The sequence below is a fragment of the Diplotaxodon limnothrissa genome, linkage group LG11 (assembly GCF_057381915.1).
Source record: "Diplotaxodon limnothrissa isolate DT_005_m linkage group LG11, D_limnothrissa_male_GT1.1, whole genome shotgun sequence".
In the NCBI taxonomy this organism is placed as follows: Eukaryota; Metazoa; Chordata; class Actinopteri; order Cichliformes; family Cichlidae; genus Diplotaxodon; species Diplotaxodon limnothrissa.
Genome location: NC_140606.1, coordinates 15,067,629 through 15,086,418, shown reverse-complemented (window position 1 = coordinate 15,086,418; position 18,790 = coordinate 15,067,629). Strand labels below are relative to the sequence as shown.

At 40.1% G+C, this 18,790-nt stretch overlaps 2 protein-coding genes across 2 annotated transcripts; both read left to right on the top strand.

Annotated features, from left to right (window-relative positions):
* The first annotated feature begins 1,210 nt into the window (after positions 1–1,210).
* Positions 1,211–13,842, top strand: washc5 (WASH complex subunit 5). The gene is made up of 29 exons (XM_085365189.1): positions 1,211–1,273; positions 1,783–2,052; positions 2,884–3,029; positions 3,188–3,272; positions 3,482–3,582; positions 3,917–4,109; positions 4,221–4,373; positions 4,529–4,642; positions 5,173–5,344; positions 6,126–6,253; positions 6,589–6,718; positions 7,045–7,157; positions 7,618–7,784; positions 8,107–8,182; positions 8,989–9,099; positions 9,468–9,608; positions 10,143–10,223; positions 10,353–10,454; positions 10,620–10,799; positions 10,965–11,089; positions 11,235–11,397; positions 11,563–11,665; positions 11,739–11,818; positions 11,953–12,056; positions 12,230–12,359; positions 12,541–12,637; positions 12,882–13,035; positions 13,210–13,297; positions 13,574–13,842. The coding sequence occupies exons 2-29, from the start codon at positions 1,867–1,869 to the stop codon at positions 13,628–13,630; spliced, it is 3,480 nt and encodes a 1,159-aa protein (XP_085221315.1). The 5' UTR covers positions 1,211–1,273; positions 1,783–1,866; the 3' UTR covers positions 13,631–13,842.
* A 431-nt stretch (positions 13,843–14,273) lies between these two features.
* nsmce2 (NSE2 SUMO ligase component of SMC5/6 complex) lies at positions 14,274–18,372 on the top strand. Its single transcript, XM_085365188.1, has 6 exons — positions 14,274–14,483; positions 14,992–15,104; positions 15,796–15,949; positions 16,831–16,922; positions 17,379–17,485; positions 18,172–18,372. The coding sequence occupies exons 1-6, from the start codon at positions 14,369–14,371 to the stop codon at positions 18,281–18,283; spliced, it is 693 nt and encodes a 230-aa protein (XP_085221314.1). The 5' UTR covers positions 14,274–14,368; the 3' UTR covers positions 18,284–18,372.
* The last annotated feature ends 418 nt before the right edge of the window (positions 18,373–18,790 follow it).

Sequence of the window (18,790 nt, the reverse complement as noted above, 5' to 3'; positions counted from 1 at the left end):
ACATTGCAATGCTGACAGCCCTTGCACCGCGTTGGAATTTAATTATTGGGGGGGGGGCGACACGCTGTACAGTCTGCTGTGGCACACAAAGACATCAAATGGCTTGTGATTGAGATGAAACCTTGTTCTCGTCACACAGAGAGGTGGCAGGTCAAACAAACAGCTCTCACCATCTGAATGCTATTAACCTCTGGCTCACACTGCTTTGAGGGAAGGGCCTGCCAGCGTTTTAGACTTATCGGCAATAGAGCTCCAATTCAATCAGAGTTTTGAAGGAAAAATGAAGGCTTGTACTAATTCATCCATGGTGGCCATGTGCTGGTCATAGAAACTTTTTTTTATTTTTAAAAAATGTATTTATTTTTTAATCCAAGTTGGGAACATGCGAAAATAATGCTTCAGGCAAATATATTTTCATGCAACAGTAGTTAGAGAAAGGTCTGTTTCAGATGCCTGCAAGAAAACACTTTTTTTGGGGGGGTGATATTTGTCGACTGCAAACCATATTTTGAATTTCTTCCCTGTGGATTTAATTTCAGTTTAGATCCTATCCCTGTGGAGCAAGAAACCTGCACACAGTCTGGTCCTGAGTGTGTGGTGCAGCAGCAGCGAGACAGACAAACTGAGGCTTTAGTGGATCTCTGTCGCCACCTAGCGGAAATATGCAAACATAAGGGATCTGCCTGATTTGACTTCAAAGTACAGGTATTCTGACAAACCATCCTCCTTTGGCAAAACGTCCTACCGTAAGTTGTTTATGCACATTTCTGCTGTCACAGAGTAATTCCACCACAAATTTAACTAGGTATGACGGTTTGCCACTTATGTTTGCCCATCACAGTATGCTTGTAGCTCATATTCATAAAGCCAGGACGGTTTACCACTTCATTTTACCTGTTAAAGTATGTTTGTAGGTCACATTCACAAAGGTAAGACGGTTCGCCACTTAAATTCGTGTTGTGCGCATACGCAGAAACAACGGGTAGGATGGTTTGTCAGGTAGGATGGATTCCCAGAACACCTGCTTCAGTTAATCTTAGCTGCCCTTCTTATTACATGTTATTAATTCAGGAACGTTTGTGCCATGGTATGTTTCGATAATAAAACAAGTAATAATACATCAGCCTATTACCATGTAGTGGAGGTCAAAGCGTTTGACAAAGTTGTTCCCGCTCGACTCCGGGGCAGTGGGTGAACAGAATCAAACACACCCAGCAGCAAAGTCATGTGGCTGGTCATGAGGAAGTAAATAGGGAAGAGGAGCTGCAAGGAGGTAAGTACCTTTCTCCAGCAGTGTTGGGGTTTTTAAACGGTACACTCTCGACTCAGACGTCAAAATGTAAAAGGGTAATCACTCACGTGGTGTTTGGACCTGTGCACGCGCTCGTGTGTCATCTTCAGCGTAAGATTTAATGAAAATAGTTAGCAGGTAGGCTACATGCTAACGTTAGCTCAGTGATAACTTATAGTTACAGGTTACAATCATATACTAACTTCGGTTCTGTTTTTGGTCTGTCTCTAAGAAACAGGAACATTGGAAAACCTTATGGTTTTTAGGTTTTACAAACGCAGACACGTCAAGATTGAAATGTGAGAAAATGATGCTTATGAATGATAATAACATCTCCTCGTCGCAGTCAATTGTTGTAATAATGATGCCAATAGATTGTAATAAGCTCTTTCTGTTGTCTGTGCGACAAATGTCCTGCAGCTTCAGAAAGGCCTCAGAGAGCCTGCGTGCTGTTTTAAGTTCACTTTTTTCACTTTTCCTTTGTCTCTCAGGTGTAGCTACAGTATTTGCTGCAATAAAGCTTATTACACTATCTTCCTCCTCCTCCTCGTCTTCCTCGTCCTCCTGTATCCATTATGGTGGACTTCCTGGCAGACAACAACCTGTGCGGCCAGGCTATCCTCAGGATAGTTTCCAGAGGAAATGCCATCATTGCTGAGCTCCTGCGCCTCTCTGACTTCATCCCTGCAGTTTTTAGACTCAAGGACAAAAGTGACCAGCAGAAATACGGAGACATTATCTGTGACTTTAGCTACTTCAAGGTATGAACTACATCAGAAATTCAAAAGATCCTTTCATTAGCTTGGACCACTTCCTCATTGAGATTTGGCAGGATTTATAGTAGGCGGTAGGTGGAGTAAACATGAATTAGGGAAAGCCTCAGAGCGGATTGGCATTAGCTCTTGGGCCAGGCATGATCAAAAAATGTATGAAAAAGGATAATCTGATTGTAAAGTGTATTTTAATTCTGCAGCTGTTCACCACTAACAAAACATGTACTGGTAGAAAGAGGGGAGTTTCACAGGGTTGCCGGTAGGTAGCACACAGTAGTGGCTGCAGTGACTCCAGAGATTGTATGGATATATGCCATGTGTCCGGAGGGGGACACATTGACTGTTTGTGAACATTGTCAACTTTGTATGTAAAACTTTATATTTAGCCATGTATTTGACTTTACTTTTTTACTTATTTTGATTTTACTTTGGCTTTACATTTTGAATTACTTTATTTTTATTAAGGGGAGTGTATGAGATGTAGTTCTGCTCCTGAAATTCACATAAATGATCTCCAATTACTCTGTGGTGTAAAGTTTACCGTGCTTGTACTGAGAAAGCTGCAAGAGCTTATCCAAGTCTCTATTTGAGGAAACTACACACACAAAGGATACTCAGTTTTGCAGTAGTCAGCACAATGAAATATTCAATTGATGTGACTGGGATAAATACATACACCCTAATGGTTTTGACATTTAGCTGTAAGTCTTCCTAAAAAGCAAAAGATAATAAAAGCAGTATTATTGCTTTAGTTTCAGCTGTCTTTCGGCATTGTTTGGATTTGCTTTGCATTGTCACACAATGTTGCTTCCTGTTCAGGGTCCTGAGTATTATGAAGGAAAGCTGGAAGCCAAACCGGAGCTTCAGGACTTGGATGAAGAGTTTAGAGAGAACAACATCGAGATTCTGTCAAGGTTCTATCTGGCTTTTGAGAGCGTCCACAAATACATAGTGGATCTTAACAGGTATAATGAGATGGAATTATTGGAATTAATTATGTCTTAATCAAATAAAAACTAAAACCACAGTGCTTGACCGTGAGGAACACTGTTTTCTGTTTAACCACATGCTAAATAGCCCTGTTTTAAAAGATGTCGATGAGCTATTTTTTCCCTCTCTTAAGATATTTGGATGACCTACATGAGGGTGTTTATATTCAGCAGACCTTGGAGACTGTGCTTCTAAATGAGGATGGGAAACAGCTCCTAGTAAGTAACACAAATGCAAATTCATTTTAATTTTGTAACATTACAAAACAAGTCTGCATTACATGCAGGCTTACATCTTTAAATATCTGTTCCTGAGAATTAGTCGCCCGTGTCAGATGAATGTGCATGCTTAACCCTCAAAACAACACATCAAAACGAAACGAAACAGCACTCCAGGAACTGATTGGTCATGTTTTCTCTTCTCCCAGTGTGAAGCTCTCTACCTGTATGGAGTCATGCTGCTGGTTATTGACCAAAAAATTGAAGGAGAAGTCAGAGAGAGGATGCTTGTTTCCTATTATAGATACAGGTGCGCTTGTGACTCACATCCCCACACATCCACATGACACTCTCTTTGTGACTCACTTGCTCAGTGCACTCCAATCACCTGTTAGCCAGTGAGCTTGCTTCCAGTGAGGGTGAGTCATTTACTTGACTCACCAAAAGGTTAACTCCTGTGTCAGTTCAAGCTGACACAAAAGTGTACACTACACACAGAGGGATGCTGTTTACCCATAAATAACATTCCAGTTGTATTTCACGGCTATTAATAATTCTTCTTCTTTATATTATTACTTTTTTGGGGGTTATACTGGCACCAACAATCCATTCTTCTATTTGGAAAAACACGTTTTTTTCTTCAGTGCTGCCCGTTCCTCGGGCGACTCCAACCTGGATGACATCTGTAAGCTCCTGCGTAGCACCGGCTACTCCAGCCAGCCTGGAGCCAAACGACCAGCCAACTACCCGGAGAGCTACTTCCAGAGAGTTCCCATCAGTGCCACTTTTACTAGCATGGTCATTGGGAGGCTGCGCTCGGACGACATCTACAACCAAGTGAGAAACATTTGGTCCAAAATCTCTTTGTGGTTAAACTAAATAACAGATCTTGTCCCACAATGTTTCCCTCATTACAAATTTTTAAGACGTTTTCCTCCTCTCCTCCAGGTTTCTGCGTATCCTCTACCAGAACATCGCAGCACAGCACTGGCTAACCAGGCGGCCATGCTCTACGTCTGCCTCTTCTTCAGCCCCTCCATACTGCACACCCAGCAGGCAAAGATGCGGGAGATAGTGGACAAATACTTTCCTGATAATTGGGTGAGGCACTTGTTAAGTCTTTTCCATTTGCAGTAGATCTGAATATAAACATCTTTATAAAAGGTTATGTCATTTATTTTTAAATGTGTGCCATGTTTTTGCTCAGTTTTTTTTAAATGTTGAGCATATTTTTCTGAAGTGTAGTCTCTCTGCAGGTTATCAGTATTTACATGGGGATCACAGTGAACCTGGTGGAAGCCTGGGAACCATACAAAGCTGCCAAGACTGCGCTCAACTACACCCTGGACTCTGCTAACATCAAAGAGCAGGTATTAAAAAATACATTAGCTTCAATGTCAGAGAGACCTCAGATTCTTTCATTTACAGTCCTGCAGTGTGCTTATTTGTTCTGTGCGGGTAGTGATGACAGCGTGCACAGAATTTGTAACAGCACACAATGTAAACAGAAACAAATTTCAGGAAGCCATTCATAAACTTTTCCCGGAAAGCTCATTTCAAATATGGGGATGCCTGTAGAGCTGTACGCTGTAAGAGTCATTAAAAAGTCCTTTCTCTCTCTCTCTCTCTCTCTCTCTCTCTCTCTCTCTCTCTCTCTCTCTCTCACACACACACACACACACACACACACACACACACACACACACACACACACACACACACACACACACACACGGCAGGAGGAGCTAACTGAATAATCCACATTTAGTCTTTCACCTGCAGACCAGGCCATTCTCACTAATGACCACTAGTGGGAGTGAATGTATGAATAATTGACTGCCCCGAATGAAAGATGGTGCACTGTATACAAGAGCCATGTTTTTTTTCACCGTACGTGTAGGCTACTCGGTATGCAGCCAGCATGGAAAGCCTGAGGCCTCAGGTGCAGCAGCTGCTAAAGGAAGGTTTCCTCAGGGAGGAAATTATCTTGGACAACATCCCAAAACTGCTCAACTGTCTGAGAGACTGCAATGTTGCTATTCGCTGGCTGATGTTGCACTCTGCAGAGTCAGGTGAGATACTGCGGTTTCTTTTTTCCTCATTTACATTGGTGTAAGCACTTGTGTTGCATTTACAGTCCTGTGAAAAACAAAGTAAACCCCATAATTCAGCTTGTAAAAAAAACTTTTAACATCAACAACTTGAAGTCATTTTTCTGTATGACACTGTGGAGGACTTTTTGGCCCACTCTTCTTTACAGTGTTGCTTCAGATCAGAGCATATCTCTTTTAAATGCCACAGCATTTCAATCAGGTCAAGGTCTGGATCTTCACTGGCCATCGCAGCACCTTGATTCTTTTCCTTTTCAGTTATTCTGAAAATACACACGCCAAACTAACCGCTTAGTTATTTTTAACTTCCTCTGAGCATTCCACAGTCTGACCTGTAGGGTGATGCTGGCACGTCCACTTCTGGGAAGATTGTGGTATTCTCTTAGCACACACCTGAATGCTCCAGACCCGAAAATTGCCAAAACGTCAGCTTTTATAGAGGTGCTGACACTTGCTAATGATGAGTTAATCAAGTGCATTTGATTTAGCAGCACCTGGCTGCCACTTCGCTCCTATGGGAGCAGTAAGGGTATTCTGAAAACGATTTTACACATGACTGTAAATGTGTAAAGTCAAGGATGAGTCTGAAATGAACTCTGAAATCTGATCCTTAATTTTAATTTACCTGTATTGAAATGACACTGTTCGTAGAGTAAATGTCCAATGAAGTCCAAACATTTATAAGGGTGATGTTGGTGAAAATAGTGTATTGATTTGTGATCAGTCATCCTCTGTCTCATAGCCTATGACCCAAACAACAAGCGCCTTCGTCAGATCAAAGACCAAGTACTTAATGACTCCAAGTACAAACCTAAGATCCTTTTCCAGCTGCTGCTCGACACAGCTCAGTTTGAGTTCACACTTAAAGAGGTGAGAGTCTTTCATCAGTGTTACATAATATAAATGATCACAGGGAAAAAAGTGAAAAATGTTAAAGACAAAAGTGTAGCATTTCTTTAAAGTGATCTTTTCTCTTTTTTAAAGAGTAAAAATGGAAAATGAGTTCCTTTATAATTTCAAAGTGATCTGTCCAGCTGTAGTCCTCGTTAGGTGTGTCCGCCTGGTTGCCTGTTAGTCTACTGTCAGGTAGCATATGGCTAGCCTGTGTGTCATTTGGAGGGGACACAAATGTAATGTTCTAATTACGCATCTCATCTGACTAATCCTCCCTCATCAGCTTAGCATCTGCGCTATTCCTCTTCCAGATGTTCAAGCAGATGCTGTCAGAGAAGCAGATCAAATGGGAGAGCTACAAGAAGGAGGGATCAGAGAGAATGACTGAGCTGGCTGAAGTCTTCTCTGGTGTCAAACCTCTTACCAGGGTGGAGAAAAATGGTGAGTTGGACTGTGAGAATGGATAAGGTGAAGACTTACACACAGCGTTGAAAAGTAGTTCTGACTATGGGAGCCTCGGGCATGCAGCTTGGATTATTTCAGTGTTGGGACATGAAATCTTAAAAGATTTTAAGCTTGAAGGCGTTCAGAGGAAAATGTTGAGGCAGGGAAACAAGATGGAAAAAATGCATTAAAGGTACACACGCAGGGAGCGGCGGATTAAATTTACATCTGTCATACTTACCTCGAGCGTAACTGCCGCTTGTGAAATACTTTGGTAACATTTTGTATCTGCTTCAATGACACACTTTTACTGTCCTTGGCAGAGAACTTACAGGCCTGGTTCAGGGAAATCTCAAAGCAGATTGAGTCTTTGAACTATGAGGACTCCACGGCTGCTGGGAGGAAGACGGTCCAGCTTATACAGGCTCTTGTAGAGGTGAGCATGATAATTATATTTCAGCATGGCTTTACATTTTTGGATTAGCACAGTGTAAGGTAACAATGGTGCTAATACTATGTTTTGATTGCCTTAACTTCATGCATAGAAAACAAGCAAATCCAAGTACAATGTTTCAGAATGGCGGAAAAATTAAGAGATGATTTTTTTTACTGCTATTAAATGCATGTAAATAGAAAGACAGAGGATTATGTAATAGGAATATTGTGTTGGCACAGTGGCATCATTTTCTGCTCTGTCCTGCCAACATATATTAAAAATACTGAACTGGAACTAATAGAATTTGGCAGCAAAGCTTGGAACATGTTTATATAAAGCTGCTGATAATTGCAAGAAATGTAATCAATACCAATACAAAATTATTATTACTATTTTAAAAAAATATTGAAAGGAAAGCTGTCAGGCTGTGCCTATAAAACCTTCTCCTTTTGGACTTCAGGTCCAGGAGTTCCACCAGCTGGAGTCCAACCTGCAAGTTTGTCAGTTCTTGGCTGACACCAGGAAGTTCCTGCACCAGATGATCCGCACAATCAATATCAAAGAAGAAGTCCTTATTACCATGCAAATAGTTGGAGATCTGTCCTATGCGTGGCAGATTATTGACAGGTATTTACTTCTTTGTTTACTTAATAAACAAAATAAGGCCAGTGTAAAGTAGTTAGTTTAACTAGTGTCATATATAGACACAGTATCTCTTAATTTTGTCATCAGGTTAGTGAATCTTAGTGGAGCACAGTCACTGTGCTCGTCACTTGGTTTGCAAAACACAGCAGCAACTCATTCTGCTTACCTTTCTAAACTGCAAACCATCACAAAACCACCACAGAACACTGCAAGTGTTTTGGCTTTGATTTATTTCACTTGTGTTTTTGGTTTGTCTGTGTTGATGAATTCGTCTTTTTTTCCTGACTTGTGCTTTATTTTACAGCTTTACATCCATTATGCAGGAGAGCATCAGAGTCAACCCATCCATGGTTACCAAACTGAGAGCTACATTTCTGAAGGTGAGGGTCTATTTATGTCTAGAAGTGGGACAAAATATGCCGATTACAATACATCCCACTGCTTCCTCTTGCAATATGACTGTCGACTCGGTGCTAAACAGTGTTATTGTCAAACAGTTTGACTTTTCAGATTCACTGCTTCTTGACTTACTGTAGTAGCACTCATTATTTAGCATATTAGAGCTACTTTCCCCCTTCAGTTGCACCAATATCTTCATGCATCACAGATAAATGTCTTGCGAAATGTATGAGTATTGCAGATTCACTGTGGTAGCATTTCATGAACAAATTTATACGTCCAGCATATACACAGTCGTTTTTGGACTCGCCTATTCTTAATGCAGCTGTTTACACCGATCACGTAACTTTGCTGAACGAATTTGCAACATTCATTTTTTCGAATCAAGCTGAACTTTTCAGATTTTTTAGATCCAAATAAACAAATGTGACTAATCTAGCCACTGCATTTGTCAATGAGTGTGATGTTGCTCTAAACACGCAACGGTGCTGAATATACAAATTTAAAAATTAATACTTTTTTGCCTCAAAATCTCAGTTTCTTCCTTTTCTTGTTTAGAAACATCAGGAACTTCCTTATGATTTATGTCAACTTCATTTTTTGTTCTGTGTATTTTTTAAGGACAAATTTTCCGCTAAAACCTAAACATTACACAAGTATGCATCCAAAAAATTTGGAAATTCGTGTCACTTTTTTGCAGTCTGCTCACGTGGACCATCATCTCGATATGGAGAAATGTTACCTGTGATTTAAAAATCATTTTTTCTGTATGTGTGTGTGTGACCAGCTGGCGTCTGCATTGGATCTTCCATTGCTGCGTATCAACCAGGCCAACAGTGCTGACCTGCTGAGTGTTTCTCAGTTCTACTCTGGAGAGTTGGTGTCCTATGTGAGAAAGGTAGTGTATGATGTCATTTTTTCTGCTTCTCTTTCCTCTTACAAAAGCTTTTGCTTTGAAATGTTTTGGTCTAATATTCTCCTAGCGTGTAGTCTTGTTATTTTAACAAATGAGCTCTGCATGCTGCAAACTGTTTGTCAGTATCAGTGCTGTAGCAGCTGCAGGAATGATGAATTTTTGAAAAACCATCTGTTTGGCAAATGTACCCAAAAAGAAGTGCTTAGTGCATCTGTACCTTGACGTTGTGGTAACTTCTTAGCTATAACTTTATGCTGGAAGATTTTTTCCTTCTGGCTGTACTCGAGATCCTTGATCTAATGGATATACAATAAACAGTCCTTTTTTTTACTTAATCTTCTTGCTTCCAGGTGCTGCAAATTATCCCAGAGAGCATGTTCACTTCGCTGGCCAAAATAATCAAGCTTCAGATCCACGACATTATGGAGGTGCCCACACGGCTGGATAAGGACAAGCTAAAGGACTACGCCCAACTGACGGCTCGCTATGAAGTGAGACAAACTGATGTGTATGAAACTGTCTCCTTCCCCTTGAGTGTTGATCAGAATGTCACTGACGTAAAGAAAGGGGGAAAAAATATCTTCAGATGTTGTATAAAATAAAATAATAAAAAAATAGATAAGAGAGCTCATTTTGTTCTGTTTTGATCTCGCCTCATCAGCTGTATGGGAGTCGGAGGCAATCATGCTAACATTTTTCAATCTGCTCACAGCTTTTGATGTGAAATACAAATTTGAAAAGGAGGCGTGATATGGAAACAGATTGTGCCAGCAGACTTAGCTGAATTGGATTAATTAGAGTGTGAAGTACTGAAGTTACTTTTTAATTTTTTTTCAGTCATATTTGGAATTGCAGTCCAGTGCCTTGAAATTAAAATAAGATCATTGTAGAGTGAGACTTTTTTTGTTTTTTAGACTGAAAATCAAACAAAACATTGGCTTTTATATAAATGATTGATATCAATATTATTCATATATATTATATTTTTGCATGCCTAAACATCGTTCTGCTCTGTGTCTTTGCAGGTGGCAAAACTAACTCATGACATATCTATTTTCACTGAGGGCATTTTAATGATGAAGACTACTCTCGTTGGGATCATCAAGGTAAATGCAGTGATTAAGGTTTCTGAACTTTAAGAACAAAGATTTCTGTCTTTCAGAAGATTAATACAATCCTGCTGAGGGATTTGGTGCAGCACAGGTTTGCTTTATTAACACACTGTGATGTTTAAGGTGGATCCTAAGCAGCTTCTGGAGGATGGCATCAGGAAGGAGCTGGTGAAGAGGGTGGCTTATGCACTGCACAAAGGCTTAATATTCAATCCAAAGGCAAAGGTGAGACGCTACACCTGTTGTATGTTATGGATTATTAATCGTCAAATAAAGTTTGTGATATATTTGCTCTATGTTGACCAGTTTCCATGTTAAGTTTCCCAATGATATTGAAGGATTAACAGCAGTGAAATAAAATAATAGAGAAAAAATACTGAATTCTTTCAGCCCAGTGAACTGATGCCCAAGTTAAAGGAGATGGGCGCCACCATGGATGGCTTCTACAGGTCGTTTGAATACATCCAGGACTACGTCAGCATTTATGGCCTTAAAATCTGGCAGGAGGAAGTGTCCCGCATCGTCAACTATAATGTGGAACAGGAGTGCAACAGTTTTCTCAGAACCAAGGTCGAACTTCACACGCTTTCTCCTTTTCCCTGAGTAGTGCACTGAGAGCAGTTTGTCCCTGACTGATAGATTTTCTTATCTATCAGTCAGGGGCGCGTTCTAGTTGTTTGGCTGTTTCTCAGTAATAGCAGTTGGCTGATTGGCTTGTTTCTTGCTTCTCTTCAGATCCAGGACTGGCAGAGCGTGCACCAGTCCACCCACATTCCTATTCCCAAGTTTCCCTCTGTGGACGAGTCTGCCACTTTCATCGGTCGTCTCTGCAGAGAAATCCTCCGAATCACTGATCCCAAGTATGTCTCCACAGACATAACAGTGGAAGTGAAATAAGAGTTAGCGAAATTAGCAGAATAACTGAGTTTATATCTGAGGATGGAGGAGAAAAAATCTTTGGTTATGCAGTTTATTGATGGTGGAATAAACTGATTCTTTCTATAGGGTGACGTGTTATATTGACCAGATGAATACCTGGTATGACCTGAAGAGCCACCAGGAGGTGACTAACAACAGATTGTTCTCTGAGATCCAGAACACCCTTGGTACATTTGGCCTTAATGGACTGGACCGACTGCTCTGCTTCATGATTGTCAGGGAACTTCAGGTATTTACCCCAATATTTACCTCAGCATCCCCCCACTCCCCCCCAAAAAAGATGCCATTCAGGTCAGCAAAGATCAATCCCTGAAATCATGTCAATGTTGGTAGTATCTTTAGTGCGTTTAGTATGGCTCCCAGATTGTAGTAATGTGTGTGTTTGTCTCATCAGAACTTCCTGACAATACTTCAGAAGACCATCCTGAAGGACAAAGCTGTGGTGGAGGTCTTCAGAACATTGCAAGGTGCCGTCAGCCCAGTCCAAGGCATTGTGGGTAGGTATTCACTTAGAGAATCTATAACCTGCCTTTTCTTGTACAGATCTAATTATTGTTTTTGTTGCTGTAGCTAATGCCAGCAAAGTCTACAGCAGTGCTGTGGCCAAATCCCAGAAGATCTGGGGTACATATCTGGAAGCCATCATGAAGGTACTGCTCCATGTTCCCACGTTAGTGAATAGAAAATAAAAGTAAAAAAAGAAAATCCCTTTTTTTTGGTCTTTATTGTCACAATTTTCTGATGAAGAGATTAAAATAATTTTGAATGCATGTGTTTATTGAAGGTTGGTCAGATGCAGATTCTCAGACAGCAGATCGCTAATGAGCTTAACTACTCCTGCAAGTTTGACTCCAAACACTTGGCGGCTGCACTGGAAAACCTCAACAAGTCTGTATATTCTTACCATAATGGCACTGAATTGTTTTTATGTTTTCTTTACTTACCCCCCAAGTGCTACTCTGTGATAATGACTTTCATGATGGATGCTCCTGCTAATTGCATCATGTCTGTTTTAGTCTCACACTGTTCTTTTATGCTGACTCTGATTATGTTCTTGCCAGGTCTCTGCTGGCAGACATTGAGGCCCATTACCAGGACCCATCCCTGCCTTATCCTAAAGAGGACAACACTCTTTTGTACGATATCACTGCCTACCTGGAGGCTGCTGGCATTCACAATCCTCTCAACAAGGTTTGAACAGAAGGGGCATCTCTTCCCACATAATCAGTTAGCCTTGTTCTGATTTCACCTGAATCGAAATGAGTCTTTTCAATGACGACCACAAAATGCAAGCTGTTTTTTGCTTTCTTTGGCTATACATTAGCAGATGTTCGTGTTCAGACTCTTTTTGTTCTACTTATGCTTCACACAGATCTACATCACTACAAAGCGCCTCCCGTACTTCCCCATCATCAACTTCCTCTTTATTATTGCTCAGCTGCCTAAACTTCAGTACAACAAAAACCAAGGTGATTTTCCCCCCATTAGTTCACTGTAACCTGTTTGAAGTTGATAAGAGATCAGGTTATACAGTTTTGAGTACAATGGGTACCCTGCCGCCTCTTCACTTAGTTCAGTTGCAGCAGACTTTATTATTTTTCAGAAAGCGGCATTAAATCTTATGGATTTGTTTTTCCCCACATTTTTCTGCTAACGCACAGTCCCTGAATGTCTCTGAATGTGGTTGTAATTTGATGTTTTGTGTTATGGCAGGAATGACCTGCAGGAAAGCAACAGACCCGGTCGACTGGCCTCCACTGGTGCTCGGCTTGCTCACCCTGCTCAAGCAGTTCCACTCCAGATACACACAACAGTTCCTGGCTCTCATTGGTCAATTCATCCGCTCAATCATGGAGCAGTGCACAAGGTAGCAAAACAGACTTCACAACTTCAGAAAGATTTCTAAAATAAGATTCGAAATCAAATATTCTGTGTGGTAGGTTTCCTTGGTGATGATTGTGGATCGTGTTACCGGACATAAAATGTATCTGGTTATAGCCTCATGAAATCATATTAAAGCTTCCGTTTGATCCTGTTATAGTCAGAAAATCCCTGACATGCCTTCTGATGTGGTGGGAGCTCTGATGTTCCTTGAAGACTACGTGAAGTACACAAAACTGTCACGTAAGGTAGGTGCAACTTTCCCTATATTATTTGTGTTAGTGTTAGAAAATATTTTAAGAGGTTGTAAATGATAAGAGTAGACAAAGTTGACAGTACCCAGGGGTAGTAGTAGAGCTGAAATGGTGAAACATCAATATGCTTAGGAGCATTATTATTGGACAGCCAGATTTAATAACCATCAGCTATGGAAAAAGATTTTAAAATACTATTTTTTGCATCTGTACTCTACTATATTTGTGTGACAGTAACATGTGTTTCCTTGTGTTTTCTGTATTTTTAAGGTGGCGGAAGCTCATGTGCCCTGTTATATTTTTGATGAGTTCAGAACAATACTGTGAAGATATGGATGAAGATTTTCATTTAAAGATTCGGGTTTTTTGCCGAATGTTTTTTCACTGCAGACATTTTGTCTCAATGTAGTGACTGCACAGGTGTTACTAATAATTAACAACTGATTTGTTAGGTTTAAGTGCTCCAGCAAGCGTGACCACATGTATTAATACTATTTTATTATTATTCACTGTGCCTATTCTACAGTGATATGTCAAATGTGGGGCCTATTGATTTGTTTACTTACATTTCATTCTGCTAACTATCAGTGTCTTGCACTTACAGATTGTAAATTAAAAGAACATTAAAATGCAAATAAATCACTCTTACACCTTTATGTACTAAGATTCTGTGCCATTTATAAATCAAATGGATTAATAAATACGATTCTTTCTATTAAAAAGGCAGTTTTGTTTCCTTCCGTTTAAACATATTTTGTTAAAGCTTTTACCTTGAAAAACCATACCCGGAAGTTAGAAGTTAGCTTCTGTTGTGGCTCCGTTTTAGCGGGTGATTTGTGTGCGTTTGTATAGCATCCACAGTTTCTATAGTTTATTTACGTTTCACTTGTTATTTTTATACTAAAAGCGTTTTTGAAACAGATTGTACTTGACGTTCATGTAGGTGTCGGTCATTTTGCCGGCAGAACTAGATACCTGTTAGCAAGCTAGGCTAACGTTAACGTTAAAAGCACGTTAAATTTAGCTCTGGTTTGTAGTCCCAAAGTAATAAAGGTAGCTTTCACAATGTCTCTGAGCGCTGTTCACGGAACTCTGTCGAGTCTGAAATCCTGTCAGGCTGATATCGGGACAGGTATGGACATTGTGACAGACGTGGCTATGGACCTGGCGGAAGCTCAGGGTAAATATTAAAGGTTTTCTCATCGTACTGCTCACCACCTCCATCTGTAATCTCTACATTAATTATTCGCTTACCAGATATATTTTCACGTCTATAATTAATGTTTTTATGTGCTTTAGATTTGTTTTTAAGGTTTATAACTAATTTTGGAGCGTACATTTATAGTACTATGCAAAAGACTTGCATCACTTTAATATTAAAAAAAAGAAGGCACCTACCTCAAGGAACCCAGTGTCATGTCTACATATATTAAATAACTTAGCAAAGACCTGATTTTAAGTTGTATAATTAGGCACTTTGTGTTTTTGCGACAGGCTGCTAGTAACATTTTTTTTTTTAGTTGAATCTATGAAGAATGCCAAAGATAACACAATTGGACAGACATTACATAGGATTTTTGCACAAACAAGGTGATTCCCAAAGATCTGATAGTTGTTTGTGTGCGTGTGTGTGTGTTATGGTGTGACTGCTTAAGTGATTACTTCTTTGGTGTGCACTTATGTTAAAGATGACGAGATGAACCCGGGCATCAAAGAGATGGAGGCCATGATTCTGGAGTGTGCCAAGCTGGACAAGGAGATTAACTACTTTGTTGATGTGGTGCAACAAGTTACAGCTGAGGTGAGAGCAGCCTGAAGGTTTCCTTGCATTAGGCGACTGAGATAATGGATATTACAACAGTGTGCTTAAACCCTGTTCATTGTAGGGAAAGTTTTGATGCACCATTTGACTGTTCTGCTGCATAGTGTAGACCCATCAGGTGATGCCTAGTTGACTCAAGAGGAACATGTTGTTGAAATGCTAACAAGAATTAAAAAACAAACAAACAGCAAAATGCAACACTTGTGCAGGAAATAAGGCAAGAAGTGGAATGCTGAAATATTATTGTCTTTAAATAATCAGTGCATTCTTAATGCTGCTTTTTCTACATAAAGTCAGAGCTGCACATTAGAGCTCTTAAATGTGACACAGTTATAAACATTATGACTAATAATGAAGTCAACATAAAAGTCAGTTTAGCAACATTTTTTCAGCACTTGAATATTTTCAGTGATAATGGGGAATAGAGCAGAAAGTGTCCCATGGGATCACAACACACACAGATTGTTCAGCTGCATCTGATTCTGTCATTACTAACATACAGCTCAGCAGGTTAGATCACATCGTCAGGAATGGCTGAACATAATCTTGTGCAGAGTGCAGCATACGTCACCATGGTGACGTAACCGATGACGTGGAAAACTCTTAACACTATGTTCAGAAGAAGACGCAAACCTCGGGCAAATTATATAACAAATTTCAATCATTGTAGGTTGCCACGCAGCAGCCGGAGGCCATGTTCAGCCTGTCTGCCAAAGTGAAGGAGCAGTTCACAGAGAGAATAGCCCAACTCTCTGATGCTGACCTGCACACTCACCAGAAAGTAATGGCTTTCAAGGAAAGTGTCAAAAACTCTTTCAAACAAGGTAAGGCCTGTGGAGAGACGGAGGAGATTTACTTGAATTAGACTCACCGCAGTGCATTCAGGACTTCTAATGGACTTTGATAATAGCAGTGCTATCTGAGGACTTCTTGCTGAGCAGAGAGATCTTGGGATGTGGCTTTCTTGTTTAGGATAATTAGCTTTATTTTAAAACACGCAGCTTCCTTTGTTTACTGTTGAATGATTGTTTCGCTGTCACCCTGTGGCTGTTATTTTCTGCTTTTTAACTCTTACTAATTACAGCTATGCCGGCCTCATATAGTGCCATGCTTTTGTGAGTCTCTGTAGACATTATAGGCTACATTATGCTAAGTATGTTATTTTCACGAGCTGACTTAAAATGAAAATGTCTGATAAAAGAGCCAAATGTGATAACCCACTTTGAAGCATGAACTTTGCGAGCCGAGGTGATCATTGCAGTGTGTTCTGTGAGGGCTTAGCCCATTATTATTCACTGAATTAGTATTACTTCATGTTCCTGTTAAGGGATACATTTTGAGGATTCAGTTCTGCTTGCTTAAAGGCTGAAATATAAATATGTTGAATAGCATAATCCTATGGAGGAGTTTACAAAGGCCACATATAGAGAGCAGTTTCTAATACTTTGGGCTCAAGTTAGCCTTTGAGTTCTTCAGTAGTTGTAGATGTGCCAGGACAACAACTGTAGATATGAAATTTATGTGCAGACTAAAAAAAAAGAAGAAGATGAGTTTGTTTTGTTTTGTGTTTGTTTGGGAGTGTTGTGTGTAAAGTTTTGTGTGTGCAGTAAATATTGGTGGATGGTGGTATGTGCCATCAAATTGAGTCATTTTTACTCTGAGTGGACAAATGGAAGCAAACCGCATGTGCATTGTTTGTTTTTAGCTAACCAGGAGTCAGCAGAGAGCATGGAGGAGCTCGATGAGGACATCGCTGTGACACAGAGTCAAGTCAACTTTACCTGCCCGCTCACACAGGTAGATTACTGATTAGATTTGTAGATTACAGGTAGATTAATCCAGTGTGTTTTCATGCCTCTGTCTTTGCCTCAGAGGTGTTATGTTTTCATTGTGCCCATCTATGTGTCGGGGTATTCCTTGAGTTTAGGCACAGACATTAATTTGGACTAAAGGTTGAGCTCATTAGAGTTTGCATGGTCACAATCCAAAACATTTGGGGGCTAATTATGACAAAATTTCACACCAGTCCCAGGATTACTACAATATTGGTGTTTTTCATTTGGCTCAGGCTAAAACATCTTAGGTGGGTGCCAAAATGTGTCTACGCAGAAAAAAAACAAAACCAAAATCCTGACTGTAAGATGATGTTCCTGCAAAATGCATCATTCTGATCTCGCTTGCTTGCTTGTTCAAACTGCTTTTTCAACAAAACACAGGTAACTTGAAATGTATTCTTTTGTGCCTCTGTTCAAGGTGGAAATGGTGAACCCGGTAAAGAACAAGAAGTGTAACCACCACTATGATGAAGCAGCAATCATAAACCTGATCAAAACAAAACAAAGCCAGAAAAAGAAATGCCGGTAAGACACTGCATCTCTGAGGACCGTTAAAAAGTGGAGTCAGGTTTTCTAGCAGTAAATAACACTGCAGGCTGGTGTGGGACCAGCAGGCTGCCTTAATTTACATTGCCTTTATTATGCTGCTTTGATGTTGGAGTCAAATTAAATGTGGCTGATCCTGCAGGAACACTGATAAAATCCCAGCAGCAGTGTTGCTGAAAAATAAACTTGCCTATTGTCTTGGGTCCTGACTGTGGTCACTGCACACACTGCAGCAGTATGTTTTCCTTGTTGAGATTAGGTTTATGCTTGAAGAAATGGTGTTGTACCTGCAGTAAATGGCATTTCATCACATTTACTGCTTTAGCAGCCTCGAAGTTCCCACCGTTCAAGTCATCCAGTTTATCACAGCATGTGTAACGTCAGGGGACTCCTCAGTGTAGAATGCAGACATTATAATAAGAACACAAAAGATGGAAGTCTGGTTGCTGATAGGCAATCAGAATCAAACTGCGAGCACTGGCACAGGAAATAATAAAGCAAGTTTAGGCAGATGTGTAACGACTTAACAGTTACTCAGCAATGAACGGGGCAAAGCTAATATGAAACTGATGCACAGAAAGCTTTTTTTTGAGCTGTTCTGCAACTGTTTGTGTGTGTTTAAATGTCTGAAGCAAGTTAAGGTTCTCTGTGTCTCTGCTCCGTAGCTGTCCTGTGGTGGGCTGTGGAAATGCAGATGTGAAAGATTCTGACCTCATTCCTGACCAGATGCTGAGGAGAAGGATCCAGAGCTACAAGAGGCAGAACAACCGGACTTAATAATGAACATTTCTATGGAAATAATCAATAGTTAAAGAAATACATTTTCCGGTAACAATTTTGTACACTGAGAATCTAGAATGTTTATATTGCCATCTACGCTTTTATATAAAATGCCATTCTTTTTTTGTACCTTGTAATTTTTGCTGCTCCGTTGACTCTGGATGACATGTTATAATATTTCATCTGGAGAACTTTCATTGAGTGTAAATAAATAGTAAGATAATTACATGTTTAGTATTTTCACAGTCTGTGGTGGCTACTTCAAGAGTCTATCTGATGCAGTAAATCTACTGAACCACGTGAGGGCAGTGTTTGCTTAAAGTCAGTGCAGAAATATATAAAGGTGCATAAAGGTGCTTCAGGGTTTTGAGAATCTCCTAATTTCTCAGCTTCACCTACATCTAGGGTTACTGGCCAACATGGCAACTGTAGATCCAAGAAAGGATGATCTTTTACTTAAAATAAAATCCTTCAAAAATGGGCTCAGTGAATGAGCCATAAACA